Source organism: Schistocerca nitens, chromosome 1, assembly GCF_023898315.1.
Source record: "Schistocerca nitens isolate TAMUIC-IGC-003100 chromosome 1, iqSchNite1.1, whole genome shotgun sequence".
NCBI lineage: Eukaryota > Metazoa > Arthropoda > Insecta > Orthoptera > Acrididae > Schistocerca > Schistocerca nitens.
In genome coordinates, this window is record NC_064614.1 from 715,815,835 (window position 1) to 715,833,641 (window position 17,807).

The window sequence follows — 17,807 nt, forward strand, 5'->3', positions numbered from 1 at the left end:
TTAAGCCATTGTTTAAGGAGGGAGATAAAGAAACAGCATCAAATTTCCGTCCAGTTTCACTTTTGCCAGCATTCTCAAAAATTTTAGAAAAAGTAATGTACAATCGGCTTTATAACCATCTTATCTCAAACAGCATACTGTCGAAGTCGCAGTTCGGATTTCTAAAGGGTTTTCATATTGAGAAGGCTATCTACACTTACAGTGAAAATGTGCTTAATTCATTAGACAAAAAATTGCAGGCAACTGGTATATTTTGTTATCTGTCAAAGACGTTTGACTGTACAAATCGCAGTATCCTTTTAACCCTTTGTTTCCTGACGTAAGAAAAAAATTTACTTTTTAACATTTTCTTTGCAGAATTTATGCTATTGTGGCCTCAAATGACGGTAGGATTTTTTGTAAAATTTTATTTTATTTATCACAACTTTTTTCTCTCCTGGTACTCAGAAGTACTGTCAGACTCCATGGACAGAATCACAACATGCGCAGAAAAATGCTCCAATTTTTATAACTTGTACTTTATTCCACATACATATTAAATATTTTTACATTAGAAAATTAACAGAAATGTGATATTTCTGAATTTTTTTTTAAATTTCGCATAAATTTATTCTAGAGCAACTTCACAATACATAGTAACTTAACTATACATTTTTGACAGTATATACATATCACATATTTAGTGATACCTCATGAAATTGTAGGAAACAGTTCTTTTTCTCATTGCAGCACAAATACACTTTACATGTACTACATTGTGAATGTGGCCTTGACTGAATTTTATTTTTCGCACACATTTCGCATCGTCCTCTTTTACAACTGAACACTACAAAATGGTTTCCTCGGTTGCCACGATGTACATCCTTCGGAACATAAAAGTTATCCTTCCTTCTCTTTGGGAGAGTTATTTCATCTTTACCAGAGTTTCTCTTTTTGAGATGTGGCACTTGCTGTTCATTCATTAGCCCTAGTGCCACAGCACGCTTGAATTTCAGCAGTGGCAGTGGCCAATGTAGATCACTGAAAATGACGTAAGCATTGACAAAAGCAATTTCTATTGCTCCCCAGAAGAGACGGTGCCACCATTTCTTTGATCGCTTGTCAAGACCATTAGTTGAACGTAATCTGTGTGCATGATCCACACCACCCATGTTTTTATTGTAATCACATACAATAACTGGACATGGTATAGTCATACTAGTTCCATCTTTCTGTTTTCTTGTCACTACTCTCTGTTCAGTGCCATGAAAGTTTGACGCAAAATACACTACTTTATTTTCCTTCCATTGATATACTGTTAGGTCTAAAGATGACTCTCTGTGATTTGATTTAGACATTTTTCTTTAGGTAAATTCCCTGGCAAACCTTTCCTGTTTGTTCTAATTGTTCCACAGGCAAATGTATTTAGGGATTTCTGTGTGAGAAAAAGTGGACAGAACAACTAGTGACAGGTAACGTATTGTTGCTACAATAAAGCGTTCGCACAACCTGACAGTACTAATAAGGCCGCCTTATATTTTCCACTTTCTCATTCACTTGTAACGTAATGCTTCAAACTATTATAAAAAAACAAAGAAGGTAAGCACGTACAATGGAAAACTCAACGGAAGTTTCAATAAATTGCGCACAAATTCAGGCAACACCATGGAAACAAGCACATACAATCTTCTGTTTTCACAGCAGCGTGCAAAAAACAATTTCAAGCTCTGACCGCCAGAGATACCTATTTATTGCACAATAACATCTATGAAACAGTAGAGCAGAGTTACTGTTACGTACCGACAGGCTCTCAGATCACGAAACCGCACCACGAGAAAATAATGAGAGTCAAAATTTACTGGTACTTTTAAGTACCGTCAGGCAACAAAGGGTTAAGTAAATTAGAATATTATGGTGTAGCAGGAAATACTGCAAAATGTTTCAAATCTTATATTTCTGGCAGGAAACAAAGGGTATTATTAGGAAAGAGACATGTATTAAGCTATCAGGCATGATTCAACTCGGAACTAATTACATGTGGGTCCCCATAAGGTTCTAGTTTAGGGCCCTTACTTTTTCTTGTGTATTGCAACGACCTTTCATCAGTAACATTACCAGATGCCAAGTTCGTCTTGTTTGTCGATGATACAAACATTGCAATAAATAGCAAATCAAGTGTAGTCGTAGAAAGATCGGCTAATAAAATATTTGTGGACATTTATCACTGGTTCCTAGCCAATTCTTGTCACTAAACTTTAAAAAAACACACTACATGCAGTTCAGAACTTGCAAGGGGTGTTCCACGAGAATATGCTCAACATACGATGACAAGCAGATAGAAGAAGTGGACAGTGATAAATTCTTGAGAGTACAGCTTGATAATAAATTCAACTATGAGGACTACACCACAGAACTGCTGACGCATCTTAACAAATCTCTTCCCTAAATCGTTTCAGGCAAATGCCGGGATGGTTCCTTTGAAAGGGCACGGCCGATTTCCTTCCCCATCCTTCCCTAACCCGAGCTTGTGCTCCGTCTCTAATGACCTCGTTGTCGACGGGACGTTAAACAACACTAACCTAACCTTAACAAATCTCTATTTGCAATGCGAATTGTGTTAGACATAGGGGACATAAAAATGAAAAAGCTGGCATACTACGCTTACTTTCATTCCATAATGTCATATGGGATCATTTTTGGGGTAATTGATCAAGCCAAGCTAAAAGTTTTCTGGGCAAAAAAACGTGCAGTAACAGTTATATGTGGTGTGAACTCAAGAACATCCTGCAGAAGCCTGTTTAGGGAACTAGGGATACTAACTACTGCTTCTCAATATATTTATTCCTTAATGAAATTTGTCATTAAAAATATATCACTTTTTCAAACCAACAGCTCATTTCATGGAATCAATACTAGAAATAAGAATAATTTTCACAAGGATTTAAAGTCACTTACTCTTCTACAAAAAGGTGTGTATTATTCAGGAACACACATTTTCAATAACTTGCCACCAGCCATAAAAAGCTTAACAACCAATGAAATTCAGTTTAAGAGAAACCTACAGGATTTATTGGTGGCCAACTCCTTCTACTCCATTGATGAACTTCTCAGTTGAACCAACTGATTATATATATATATATATATATATATATATATATATATATTGTGTGTGTGTGTGTGTGTAAGTACAATCTAACTTCTGCACCATTTCAATGCAGTAATGTGTTCATTGTTAATAAGTATTATACTAGTTCTGTTACATATTTATTACCTTATAAATAAAAAACTTTTATATTTTACATTCAGTGCATTAGTGTTTGTAAAATGATTCTTTCATATCGTGTTCATTGAAAAAAATGACGACCATTCCATTTGGGACCTGTGGAAGGTACATTAGCTTATTTGTTTCAGTTGTAAATATTTGTATTACTGTTTTCGTGATACGTTCTACATCCTGGAGGATCTCCTTACTACGGATCAATTGGAATGAAATTAAATCTAATCTAATCAGAATATGGTGCTTTTTAGAGTTTTCCATAGTTTTGCATCTTCACTGATGGAAAACCGACGTTCAGTGAATATCGGGGATGTGTTTACAAGCTAGTGTTAACTTTTGCCCACCATCTATTCGTTACATGTTGTTCTGTGGTAATTATAGTGGTTTGCCTAATTTCCTGATAGCATCAATCTAAGATAGTTGTTAAAAATACCGTGCTTTTTAGTTTTCATTCACTTTGTGTGATGTACTACTGACATTCAACAAACATCGGAGTGTCATTCTTTGTCTGCTTGATACCTGGAATTTAACTGCACAACTCTGCGACAAATATAATTTTACCAATTATTATTTTATAACAGCTTAAGTTTGTTGTAGTGCATTGTAGTTTACTGTGAGGGTAGCGTCATGTGTGACAAATGTGATGTTGTCATAGATTAATTGGTATGGGACAAACATGTCAGGACTGTGTGCTGGTGTTTCACTGGCGAGAAAGCAATAGAGAAGCTAAGAAAAAGTGTTTGATGAGGCTCTTCTACGCAGTTGTAGATTATGTTCTCGAAGAAAGCAAATCGTGGAAGAGGGAAGAAAGATTAGGGCCATTAAGGCAGAATTAGAAATGGTATATCTCGAATTAGATAGGGTGAAGAGGAAAGAGACAATAAAAGTTGGATACGAAGTCAAAAATATTAAAACAAATAGTTTTTGTGTTGATTAGAACCTAGAAGGATGTGTCTGTGAGTTGTTACTGTAGAATACTTCTCTGACAATTGTAACAGACAACAAACCCTTTAGGAAACAGTCATCTGTTTATGAGAAATCTAGATACATTACACAGCTACCTGTCAGACAAGGAGAAACAGTAAGCAGTTTGCAGGGATTGCAATGTAGATTTCTCCAAAGAAGCAGATAGGAGAACTGAATTAGAATCGTTATTTGGATTTTTCAATCCAAAATTTTGCAGCTTGTACTGAGCAAGATAACAGTAAACTGATTCATAACGTTTTTAATGGGACTGGTATGGCTGAAACAATTAATGTGTACCCAGTCGCCAATGGGCTTTTTGAGCATGATGTACAATAAATTAATAGAAACAAACAATATAGAACCTAAGGCAGGTTCTTACAAAACAGTAAGACTTATTAATGAGAACAGGATGCAGTGTTTTAGGAGTAAGTTAAAAGTGTTGGTATGGATGAGATGTATGTAGAAAGACATTCTAATATCAGCTGTTGAGAATTCTTCCGGATTTTATGGCTGTGGTCCATGGAACTGTTCAGTCCCCGACGTTTCTTCCAAGGCTACGTTGGACATCTTCAGAGGTGGTCCTGGTTGTGCTGAGTCTTGCCGACTGATGAGTCGGACGTCGAAGAGCGTCCTAAATACCGTGGAAAGTGGGCGTTGTCTGGATTTCACGTGATAGCAGAGATAAACTTTGTCAAAGATAAAAGTTTTTTAACTATCGATCATAGTACGTCAAAAATAAAATTTCTCATCGATTCTGTAGCGCCACAGTCCACATATCACTGAGTTTCATGGCTTCTTCTTTTCTGTTAAAATTATCCCAATGTTTATATATTTCGATGGCTTCTCTATACAGCCATGGATAATAATAATGGCAGAAGAAGACTTTAGTAGGTATTTCAGTTTAGAATAGTCGAAACCAGAACCATCTCACACAGTTACGTCACAGTGATGGGGAAGATGTTTCTTTCGAATCAATGTGACAGGGTGGATGTGGAGAGGTTATTAGAAGAATGCACGGATTTATTCAACCTGTCTGGACCACCACAAGCTAAGCTACTAGTGCAGCATAGTATTCCCACTGGGAATGAGTCACCTGTGTACAAAGAACCATACAGATTTCCACACCATTCATAATCAGTGATCGAGGAGTTTGTTAATCAGCAGCTCTGTGGTGAAATTGTAGAGGAATGCACTACTCATCGAGGAGCATCTTTAATCATAAATCTGCCGCGCGGGATTAGCCGAGCGGTCTAAGGCGCTGCGGTCATAGACTGTGCGGCTGATCCCGGCGGAGGTTCGAGTCCTCCCTCGGGCATGGGTGTGTGTGTTGGTCCTTAGGATAATTTGGGTTAAGTAGTGTGTAAGCTTAGGGACTGATGACCTTAGCAGTTAAGTCCCATAAGATTTCACACACATTTGAACATTTGAACAAATCATAATTCCAAAAATGTCCTCAAATAGTAGTAAAGCTTACATGATCTACTGCAGCTAAAGATGGTGAAACCAACGGACAGTTAAGGAGGCTTATCTAGTGCCTATCATTATAAAACCTTGGCCAGTCTAGGGCAGTGCAGTCATTTTTCCACCACAGATTCGCAAACTGGGTACAACAAATTAGAGGTAGCACTGGAGAAGCGGCTCAAAACAGCATTTATAGTTACATCTGTAGACTACCAGTATTGTCAGATCTCATTTGGTCTGATAAACAGACTGGCAACTTTTCATTGCCTCTTAGATTGGGTGCTACCGAAGGAAAGCGTGATACACCAGGATGAAAATGTATTTTCCAAGAACATCTAAGAGCACATGTTGCTATATCAGAGGTCTTTGATGAGTTACATGCAGTGTGACTTACCCTTACTTCACGAATGTGAGAATGTGCATTACAGGAGCTTGGCTCTAAGACCATATTATTGGCCAGGATGATGTATGAACTGGCACGTAATTTGAAGAAGCCACAAACAGATTCCAAACTCCTAGTTCAGAAAAGGAATTACATTCACTTCTCAGTAGCGCTAATTTCTACAGAAAATTTATTCCAAAATTTGCAGATGCTGCAAGAACCCTTATGCATTTATTAAGGAATGGAGAAAAATTTTGATGGACAACAGACTGCGAAGCAGCCTTGCGGCGTTAAAGAATGTACCAACCACCGATTTTGTCTTCTCTTTCCCAGACTACTGGGAACAGTTTATGTGATTATGTGATTCTAATAGCCACACTCTAGGCTGTATTTTGAGCCAAGAGGTGGGTGGTAAAGAACACCCAGTAACCTACAGTTATAGACAACTCAATGAGGGGGAGATGAATTATTCAACTATAGGAAAGAAAACCCTACTGTGATTTTCTGAGATCACCTGTTATCATTGTTACATTTAGGCCATTGTTTTAGTGTCAGAATGGATCACACAGCAATGTAACTGCTCAAGAAGATATTACTGCTCACTTGACTTACTGGGCTTTACAGCAAAGCAAATTTAGTTTTTAGGGTGTACATCAACCTGGATTGTCTCATGGTAATGTGGATAGACTGAGTCAGAAAGTATGCATCGTACAATGTATTGCTCTAAGTGTGGAAAGCTCAGGCTGCTGACCCAACCTCTCAGCTGTTCATGAAGCAACACTCAGCTGTAATGACAGAGTGTTGTGCAACCAAACAAAATGTGGTCACTACATAGTTGTGCCTGTAAGTTTGCAGAACAAGGCATGATTGTAGTTGGGCAAGACATATTAGACGATGTGCCTTAGATCACTGGGGCGCCGAAAATTATTGGCGGAAGACAAGAAAGCAATATTTGGAGTGCTACATAAAGAACCACGTTTATTTTACTCAAAGAGCAGAGCCGATTTGTCAGTGAATCCTATTTCAGAGGTGACCTGAGACCATTCCAGGTGATAGGTATGGACATTCTTGGTCCCTTTTGCATAATCACCACCGGGCAATCAGTGTATTAGCTATAATTGATCATTTCTCATGTTCTGTAGCCTGGTGTTCTGTGGAGTAGGGGTTGCCGGCAAGGTAGCTCAGCGTGTTCGGTCTTTGTTATAAAAAAACTGAGTGAACAGATCAATGATGAACCTGAATGGGCATCTTGGTACGTCAATCCTGAAGAAAAGCAAAATGAGATAAGATAGCGTCTCTGATTAGCAATCAAAACGTCCTTGGTTCCAGGTTTGATACCCACCAGCACTTAAAGAATTATTAATTATCACCATTGGTGGCTGAAGACTTCTTGCATAAGAAGAAAAGCAAAATGAGATAAGATAGCGTCTCTGATTAGCAATCAAAACGTCCTTGGTTCCAGGTTTGATACCCACCAGCACTTAAAGAATTATTATCACCATTGGTGGCTGAAGACTTCTTGCATAAGAAGTGACCCTCATTCTGCCAACGGCCTTGTCAAAGAGGGCGAAGAAGTGGACAGAGGTTCATGACACTCACTTATTCTAGGGGTGCGGAAAACTGCCCCTAAACGCACGGGAATCAGTAATGATCAACGGCATAAGGATGCAGAAAGCAATGGAAACCACTGCATTACAGACACATAAGATGTATCCACAGGACATGTGGCCTGTAACTGAAAAAGTGTCATGACGATCTCTTCCAATGGAAAAAGATTCCAGAATAGTCCCCAGTTCGGATCTCCAGGAGGGGACTGCCAAGGGGGAGGTTACCACGAGAAAAAAAATAGAAGAACCAATTAAAGGATAACGTTCTATGAGTCGAGGCGTGGAGTGTCAGATGCTTAAATGTGCTAGGGAAGCTACAAAATCTTCAAAGGGAAATGCAAAGTATCAGTCAAGATATAGTAGGAGCCAGTGAAGCGAAATGGAAAGAAGACAAGGATTTGTGGTCAGATGTGTATAGGGTAATATCAACAGTACCAGAAAATGGTTTAATGGGAGTAGGATTCGTTATGAATAGAAAGGTAGGGCAAACAGTGTGTCACAGTGAATAGTGCAGTGACAGATTTGTTCTTCTAAGAATCGACAGCAAACCGACAACGACAACGAATTTCAGGTCTACATGCCAATGTCGTAAGATGAACAGATACAGAAGGTATATGAGGATATCGAAAGGGTAATACAGTATGTAAAGGTAGATGAAAATCTAATAATCATGAGGGACTGGAATGCAGTATTTGGGGAAGGAGTAGGACAAAAGGTTACGGGAGAATATACAGGGTGTCCAGAAAAGGACTCCCTGATTTCAAAATTAAATATCTCGAAAACAAAGATCGATAGAGAAATGCAGTAAACGGTATGTTTATTGTGAAAGATTTAAGAAGTTTATACAGCAGTTTGAAATAATAGTTACAAAAGCTGCTAACAGATGGCACTGTAATCGCCGTACGTAAAGCCTAGTATAAATAGTGATCCGAAGCACAGAGCGATCAGTTTCACTATTGAAACGTGAAAGGAGGTTAGCGTACCGAAGGAAGAGATTAAAACCATGTACTCCATTGAACAACGCGTTTTTCTGGTGCTAGAGTCCCACAGGTTAGAAGAGAGCCCTACGGCAACAAGGCGAAGTTTTCAAGCACGATTTAATGTTCCAAAAGGACCCGATGCGAAAACCATTCGTACGCTCTTCGCAAAATTTCAACGAACAGGCAGCGTAACTGATGATCTAGTGGGGCATGTTGGCCGCAAGCAAACCGCAGTTACGCCTGAAAATATCGCCACAGTTACTGGAATTATTCAGCGAAATCCAATGTCATCCGTCCGTAGAATTGCATCTGAGACTGGTTTGAAGCGTTCCAGCACGCAGAAAATACTGAGAAAGAGCCTACACATGTTTCCATTCAAAATTCAAACGCACCAGGCCATACCCATACGAGCTGTCCAACAAAGGGTTGCCTTTGCTAATCAGATGCTCAAAATGATTGATAGTGAAGGATTTGATGTTGGCTGCATCTGGTTCACAGATGAAGCACACTTCCACCTGAATGGATACGTGAATAAGCAGAACTGGCGATTTTGGGGTTCCGAAAAGCCATATTGGTGTGAAGCGAAACCCCTGTATTCTCCTAAAGTTACTGTGTGGGCTGCAGTATGCAGCAGAGGCATTATTGGCCCTTTTTTCATTCGAGAAACGGTCACTGGTGCACGTTACCTTGCAATTTTGGAACAATTTGTCGCCACACAGCAAGCGTTAGAGGATCGACCAGGTACTGAATGGTTTATGCAAGACGGAGCCCGACCACATTGGACCGACCAAGTGTTTCGCTTTCTTGAGGAATACTTCTGGAATCGAGTCATTGCTTTGGAATATCCAAAATTTTCTGGTGCAGGCATGGATTGGCCTCTATATTCGCCGTATTTGACTCCATGTGACTTTTTTTTGAGGGACACAGTGAAAGACATGGTCTACCCGAAGCATCCCGCCACGATCGACGAGCTTGAATCGGCGATCTCTGTGGCATGTGAATCCATTTCGGTTGAGACATTACGAAATGTGATGGCGAATTTCATTCTTCGTTTGCGCCACCTCTGTAGTGCCAATGGTGAACATTTTGAAAACATTTTGATTTGATTGTTTGCAAAGATTGTTTTCATACGATTATTTCACTTATGTATGCTGATATGAGCTGTACAGCGTAAAGCGCCATCTGTTAGCAGCTTTTGTAACTATTATTTCAAACTGCTGTATAAACTTCTTACAGCTTTCACAATAAACATACCGTTTACTGCATTCCTATATCGATCTTTGTTTTAGAGATATTTAATTTTGAAATCAGGGAGCCCTTTTCTGGACACCCTGTAGGCTTGGGACAAGGGAGGAGAAAGGAGAAAGAGTAATTGATTCTGTAATAAATTTCAGCTCGTAATAGAGAATACTCTGTTCAAGAATCACAAGAGGAGGAGGTATATTTGAAAAAAACAGGGTGACACAGGAAGATTTCAGTCAGATTACATCATGGTCAGCCAGAGACTCAGAAATCAGGCACTGGATTGTAGAAATCAGGTACTGGATTGTAAGGGGTACTCTGGAGAAGATACAGACTCAGATCCCAATGTAGTAGTGATGAAGGGTAGGCTGAAGAGATCAGTCAGGAAGAATCAATACGCAAAGAAATGGGATATGGAAGTACTAAGGGAGGACGAGATACGCTTCAAGTTCTCTAAGGCTATAGATACAGCAATAAGGAATAGCTCAGTAGGCAGTAAAGTGCAAGAGGAATGGACATCTCTAAATAGGACATCACAGAAGATGGAAAGCAAAACATACGTACAAAGAAGTATACTGTGAAGACACCATGGGTAACAGAATAAATGCTTCAGTTGATCGATGAAAGAAGGAAGTACAGAAATGTTCAGGAAAATTCAGGAAGACAGAAATACAAGTCACTGAGGAATAAAAAACAAATCGGAAGCGCAGGGAAGCTAAGACGAAATGGCTGCTTGAAAAATGTACAGAAGTCGAAAAACAAATGATTGTCGGAAAGACTGAGGAAGCGTATAGGAAAGTTAAAACAACACTAAAGGCAAGGGAAACTCCACTGTTAAATGCAGAGGAGACAGAGGATAGGTAGAAAGAGTACGTTGAAGGCCTCTATGAGGGGGAAGATTTGTCTAATGTGATAGAAGAAGAAACAGGAATCGATTTAGAAGAGATAGGGGATCAAGTTTTAGAATCAGAATTTAAAAGAGCTTTGGAGGACTTAAGATCAGATAAGGCAGATGGGATGGATAACATTCCATCCAAATTTCTAAAACCTTTGGGAAAGTGACAACAAAACGATGTTGGTGTGTAGAATGTATGAAACTGGCAGTATACCTTCTGACCTTCGGAGAAATCCCATCCACACAGTTCCAAAGACTGGAAGAGCTGGCAAGTGCTAAAATTATCGCAGAATCAGCTTACCAGCTCATGCATCTAAGTTGCTGATAATAATAACACACAGAAGAATGAAAAAGAAAATTGAGGGTGTGTCAGATGATTATCAGTTTGGCTTTACGAAAGGTAGAGACACCAGAAATGCAAATCTGACGTTGAGGTTGGTAATGGAAGCAAGACTAAAAAAAAATCAGAATACAGATTTGTCGATCTGGAAAAAGCGTTCGACAACGTAAAATGGTGCAAGTTGCTCGAAATTCTGAGAAAAAAGAGGGTAAGCTGTATGTGCAAGAGCCAAGGGGAAATAACAAGGGTGGATGACCAAGAACGAAGTGCTCGCATTAAAAAGGGAGTAAGACAGGGATGTAATGTTTCACTTCTACTATTTAATCTGCACATCGAAGAAGCATTGATGGAAGTAAAAGAAAGAGTACAGAATATGGACTAAGAGTAAATCGAAAAAAACATGGACGTAATGAGAAGTAGCAGAAATGAGAACAGCGAGAAACTTCACATCGGGATTGTTTATCAAGATTTAGATGAAGTTAAGGAATTCTGCTACCTAGGGAGCAAAATAATCAATGACGAATGGAGAAAGGGGAGGACACTGGCAAAAAGGGCATTCTTGGCCAAGAGAAGTCTACTAGTATCAAATATCGTCCTTGATTTGAGGGAGAAATTTCTGAGAATGAACGTCTGGAGTACAGCATTGCATGGCACTGAAAAAGTAGACTGTGGGAAAACTGGAACAGAAGAGCATCGAAGTATTTGAGATGTGGTGCTATAGACGAATGTTGAAAATTAGATGGACTGATAAGGTAAGGACTGATAAGGTTCTACACAGAATCTGAGAGGAAACGAATATGTGGAAAACACTGACAAGGAGAAGAGGCGGAATGATAGGACATCTGTCAAGACATTAGGCAATAACTTCCATGGTACTGGAATGAGCTGTAGAGGGCAAAAACTGTGGAGGAAGCCAGAGACTGGAATACGTTCCCCAAATAATTGAGGACGTAGGTTGCAAGTTTTACTCTGAGATAAACAGGTTGGCAAAGGAGAGTAATTCGTGGCAGGCCGCATCAAATCAGTCACAAGACTGATGAATAAAAGAAATAAATATAACTAACTCACCAGGCAGCAACGGTGACACGGTCTACGTTTAACAAATGTAATCAATCTGACTATACCCTAGTTACAGCTCTGGGCGCGTGCTGTGGCCCCTGTTGTTACAGTTAGGTTGTTCCCATCACTACTAAATGTACACACATTTCTTGCTGGGGTGCATCGAACAATGTTTGTTGTGCATTATTACAGATATGTGATAATATATATATATATACATAATCAAGTTTTTGTAATAATGCACAACAAACATTGTTTGATGCACCCCCAAAAAGGCGGTTTCTGGCACAGAGTTGGAGCCCAACAGCATCCCCGATGTGTACCATACTTCAGATTGTGCAAATTTTGTGATAAAAATTCAATGTGAGTTCACTGGCGTGCTCCTCAAGGCAACGTGCCGTGATTATGGCCCTTTGACATGGGCAGTTACCTGCTGGAAGATGCTGTCAAGGAAGAAATCAAGTCTAAAGGGATGGAGGTGGTCCTCATTAAGGCTGACACAGTACACAGATATCGCAATGCCTTCGATTACCACCACATGTCCAGTGGTAGCACAGGTGGGTGTTTCCCATTGCGTAATACAGCCCACGTGAACTTGCGTCAATGACAGTGCATGTTTCGAGCAGCTGTTAGCGTGAATGAGTGCGTATCCGCACAGGATCATCAACCTAGTGGAACAAGAACGCGATTAATCCAACGTGGCAACACATTTCCAAAGGGGGGGGGGGGCGAGGAAGAGGTGACGGAAGAGGTGATAGTGATAGAAGTACATAGAAGATGAGGGAGGAACTGTCAGACGACGCGATGGAAGAAGAAATGAGAGTCGATGTAGCAGTCATAGGGGATCCAGTGTTACTCAGTGTTCAATAGAGCTGTGGAAGGTTTCGCTGTCAAATAAGGTACAAGGTATAGACAACATTCCTTCGACATTTCTAGAATTAGTTGGGGAAATGTCAAACAAAACACTATTGATGTGGGTTTGTAGAATCTATGATTCCGGAGACACACCATCAGACTTTCGGAAAAGTTATCATCCGCACACTGTAGGTAGTAAGGGGATCTAAGTGCGAGAACTACCACATAATCAGTTCAAAAGCTCTTTCATACATGTTCCTGACAATAATAACAATATTCTGAAGAATGGAAAAGTACGAAGGTTTCTTCGATCGGTTTTGGGAAAGGTAAAGTCACCACAGATACAGTTCTACGTTTCGCGTGATAATGAAGAGAAGCCTTAAGAAAAAGTATGAAATTTTCATAAGATCTGTCGATCTAGAAAAAGCGTTCGACAGTGGAAAATGGTGCAAGACTTTCAAAATGCTCAGGAAATAGGTGTAAGCTACAGGGAAAGACGGCCAACGTATGTGTAAAATAACCAGAGGGAGTAGTTACAACGAAGTGGTGGGATTAGAAAGAGTTCAGGATAGTGGCGTAGTCTTCCTTCACAACTGTTCAATCTGTTTAGCGGAGAAGCAATGATTGATTTAAGGGAAACGTTCAGGAGTATGATTAAATTTCAAGGTGAAAGGATATCACTGATAAGATTCACTGATGACATTGGTATCCTCAGTGAAAGTGAGGAAAATTATTCACCTCTTGAACGGTTAACCGGCTACTAAGCACTCACTATGCTTGGAGAGTATATCGACGAAAAACGATAGTAATAAGGAGTAGCAGGAATAACACTAGCGATAAAGTTAACATCAAACTTTGGGACCACGAAACAGACTAAGTAAGAGAATTCTGCTATCTCTCCAGCGAACTAACCCGTGATGGATAAAGCAAGGAGGAGATAAAAAGCAGACTGACAAAGGCTCAGTGGCCATTTCTGGCCAAAAGAATCCTCTCAGTACCAAACATCGCCCTTAATAATTTGTGTGTATGTGTCGAGTGCAGAGTTATACGGACCTTGGAGAAACCGGAAGCAGGAGATAAAATCACATAAAAGGATGTTGAAAATTTGATGGACTGATAAGTTAGGAAATGACGATGTTCTCCGCAGAATTGGCTGGGAAAGGAATGTAGGGAAAATGCTGACAAGAAGAAGGGACAAGATGATACGAGATGTATTAAAAATCAAGGAATTGCTTCCATGGCACTTGAAGGACCTGCAGGTAAAATCTGTGGCAGAAGACAGATATTACGTTAAATTCAACAAATAATTTAGGACGATCGGCGCAGGTGATAATCATAGACAAAGAGGTTGTCACAGGATGGTAATTCATGGCGGTCGTTTCAAACTGATCAGAAGACTGATGACCCAAAAATGCCTCTTAATGAAACTGTGCAGAGTTATTGGTTGTGGAGATTATATGTGACATAGCGAGTAATAATTATTGACTGGTACTAAGTATTGGTAAGTTGTGTAAAACTATATAAACTAATGACGTCAAATTGTACTCCTGAATGGAACTGAAAGAGTGGTTGAGCGGGGGGGGGGGGGGGGGGGGGGGAGGTGCTGGAGAACTCATAGTAAGAGAGAGATAGACGAAATTAAAGTCAATTTTTTACAAACTTAGCTAAAAACTATTGTGAAATTGTGTTTAGAGGAACCTGCCTGAGAGAGTACATGTCTTTCCTGCCAGGCAAGTGATTTCAGATACTTTCTAATACTCCCTATTTTCACATTCATAGAAGGTTTTGGCAGAGGGTGGTAACAGAATAAACATTACATATTGAAATTACTGTGCTACTGGACTCGTGGAGCATTTCAGCTGTAAGGAGATCAGCTGCCCATGGCGGAAATACTTTTGAGATGTAAGAAGAAGTTGCTCTGGGTGCTCTTGCTTCTAGTCAGTACACGTTAGGTTATTTGCATTTCTTCAGACATGCTTAGACATGCTTAGTCGATATGTATGTCTTTGTGGTTGTGGTAGGGTGTGAGATAGGTTTTCGATATAATATTTTTTTCTAGAGGAGAGGGAGATGGTTGTACCGCTGTCGTTTCCTGCCCCTCGACTAGTGCCCCGTTGACTGACGTTTCTCTTCATATCTCACCCCCTTCGGTCGTAAACCTAGAATAATTCTTACCTCTGTTACCATATACATTAAATGTATTACTCTCTTTTCAATCAGTTTGCTTTTAACGTAGCCTTTGAAAGTCATCCATTAAGCTAGTCTCCAAAGCTCGAAATAAATATGATGTGGAAACTACGCTCTAATGTAAGTCACACTGGTCTCATGCGCATTCGCGAACACTTATTTCTACTCATTCCGTCTTTGTGCATTGGCAGATTCGAAGCTGGTTACATATGCTCAAGTTTGTTTGTAGTTTGTGACTCATGAGTGACGACAGTTTGTGGTAGATTGGAGGCTACTTTAACATTTGTTATTAGAATATCGTATTGTTGTGTGTCTCGGAATCAGGCGTTGTCTGGTTTTCAAAGCGTTTGTGTTTACAGCTGTTACATAATGAGAAGAGCTTACACGCCGTGCTGCAGACCATACTTTCCCTCCCTTGTCTTTTGTGCGAATCCGGAGCCTTCTGCATGTTTGGGCAGATGATAATAGATCAGGTACGTACAACAATGTGTGTTCTTTGCTTGTGAAAATAAAATATGAGAATTAAAGTCTGTGCTAGTAAGTTCAGTGTTTGTAAGCATGTTGCACGTAGTTAATTTTCTTTAACACTTTAAGTAACGAAATGTCTTATGCAGCATAACTATGAAATGCGTGCCTGTACGCCTTCTTTTGGAATAGTAATCAATATAACTGCTCAGTTTATTATGTATTTCTAAGCTCACCATTACTTTCGTTGTGGTAAATGGTAAATATTGATACCAATGAAGGAGCACAAAATCTGTGCTGAAAAGTTCGAAAACAACTGTAGGAAATCTGTTAGTAAATATATTCCGTAAGGAGGAAGACATTTCCCGTATAAATCCACATTTGCAACCACTATAGTATAAAAGTTACTTTCACGAATTTCTTGAAATACTTCTTCAAGCACAGGCAAACAGTTTACCCCGCCTGCTGCGTCGTATTAGACGTTTCTGCGACTACCATCAGTTACTACATAAGTGTTTCAAACGATACAAATAGTATGTACATCATCTCCTTCAGTCGGCTCAGAATTCTGAACCTTCTGTGTGCTCTGCTCTAACCACTTTCCATAAGGTCTTTACACTATCAGCCAGACATCATCTACCATGGAAGTATGCCTCGTCCATGAAGTCATTCTTATTGATCTAAAACAAATATTTACGAATGTCAGCATTATCCCTCTAATTACAAAAACCAATAAAAACAGAGGAAATAATATGCCCCCCACATGCAAGTAAGTCCATAACCTCTTTTCGTCATTTGTATACCTCACAAGTCATCCAATAAGTGGACTGTAAGCGGTTAATATTCTCCTTGCTGCATGACTTGTACAGCGTCGCCGCATTCCCAACTCTGTCCGTAAACGCCTCGATCTTCCCATTTTTTCCTCATCCTCTTCTATTTCTCCACTCTCCATTCCCCCTTTCATACTCCTTAGATACTTTTTCAAGGACTTACTCGTCTTTTCCTTCCAGGAGATTGTCGTGAAGTGTTCTCTCTGGCCACTTGTTTTTCGTTCTCTAGACATGCCCTAACCAAGCTTCCTGTCTCTCTCCTATTCTAGCCATAATGCTATAATGAATCTGCGCCCTTTCTCTTGTTTCTACGTTTCTTACACGGCCAGGTCGGAAAATTCTACATGCTCTTCTCAAGTGGTCAACTTCTAAAGTTCTCAGTCTCTCCACAGGCGCCTAATGCTAAACACAAGCTGATTGCTGAGAAGACGAGAGTCTCAAAGAGCATCTGCAAATATATGAATATTTGGCAGTGACTATTACGCAGTTGTTCGCTGATTTCTCAAGCCTAGAGACTTAGAACCATAAAAATGGTAACTCCCTGGCAGATTAAAAGTCGGTGCCGGATCGAGACACAAACTCGAGACCTTTGCCTTTCGCAGGCAAGTGCTCACTGATCTACCTAAGCTACATCCACCAGGACCTCACCTCCTACCTCTCAAAGTTCACAGAAGGGCTCCTGCAAAATGTTCAGGACAAGCACTCCTGATAGAACGGTTATCGCCGGGACATGGCTTGGCCATAGCCTGGAAGATGTTTACAAAATGGCTCTGAGCACTATGGGACTCAAATGCCGTGGTCCTAAGTCCCCTAGAACTTAGAACTACTTAAACCTAACTAACCTAAGGACAGCACACAACACCCAGCCATCACGAGGCAGAGAAAATCCCTGACCCCGCCGGGAATCGAACCCGGGAACCCGGGCGTGGGAAGCGAGAACGCTACCGCACGACCACGAGATGCGGGCGAAGATGTTTACAGAATGAAGTTTTCACTCTGCAGCCGTGCGTGCGCTGATATGAAACTTCTGTTAGGTTAAAACTGGTTTTGGAAGATAGGAGCTGCGGTAGTGGTGGAAATGAAGCTGTGAGGACGGGTCTGGAACTGTGCTTAGGTAGATCAGTCTGTGGAGGACGCTAAATGCAAAGGTCCAGACTTCAAGTCTCTGTCCGGCACACAGTTTTCATCTACCTGAAAGCTTCATATCACCTCACACTCCGCTGAAGAGTGAAAAATTAATTCCACAGAAATGGTATTCATACTTACCGGAGGAATATGTTAA

At 40.1% G+C, this 17,807-nt stretch overlaps 1 protein-coding gene across 1 annotated transcript in view; it reads left to right on the forward strand.

Annotated features, from left to right (window-relative positions):
• The window catches only part of LOC126197193 (odorant receptor 43a-like), a 108,416-nt gene that overhangs the window by 80,137 nt on the left and 10,472 nt on the right, over positions 1–17,807 (forward strand). Inside the window, exon 4 of the mRNA XM_049934626.1 lies at positions 15,590–15,703. Coding sequence (XP_049790583.1) covers positions 15,590–15,703 — 114 coding nt within the window. The remainder of the gene's footprint in view (positions 1–15,589; positions 15,704–17,807) is intronic.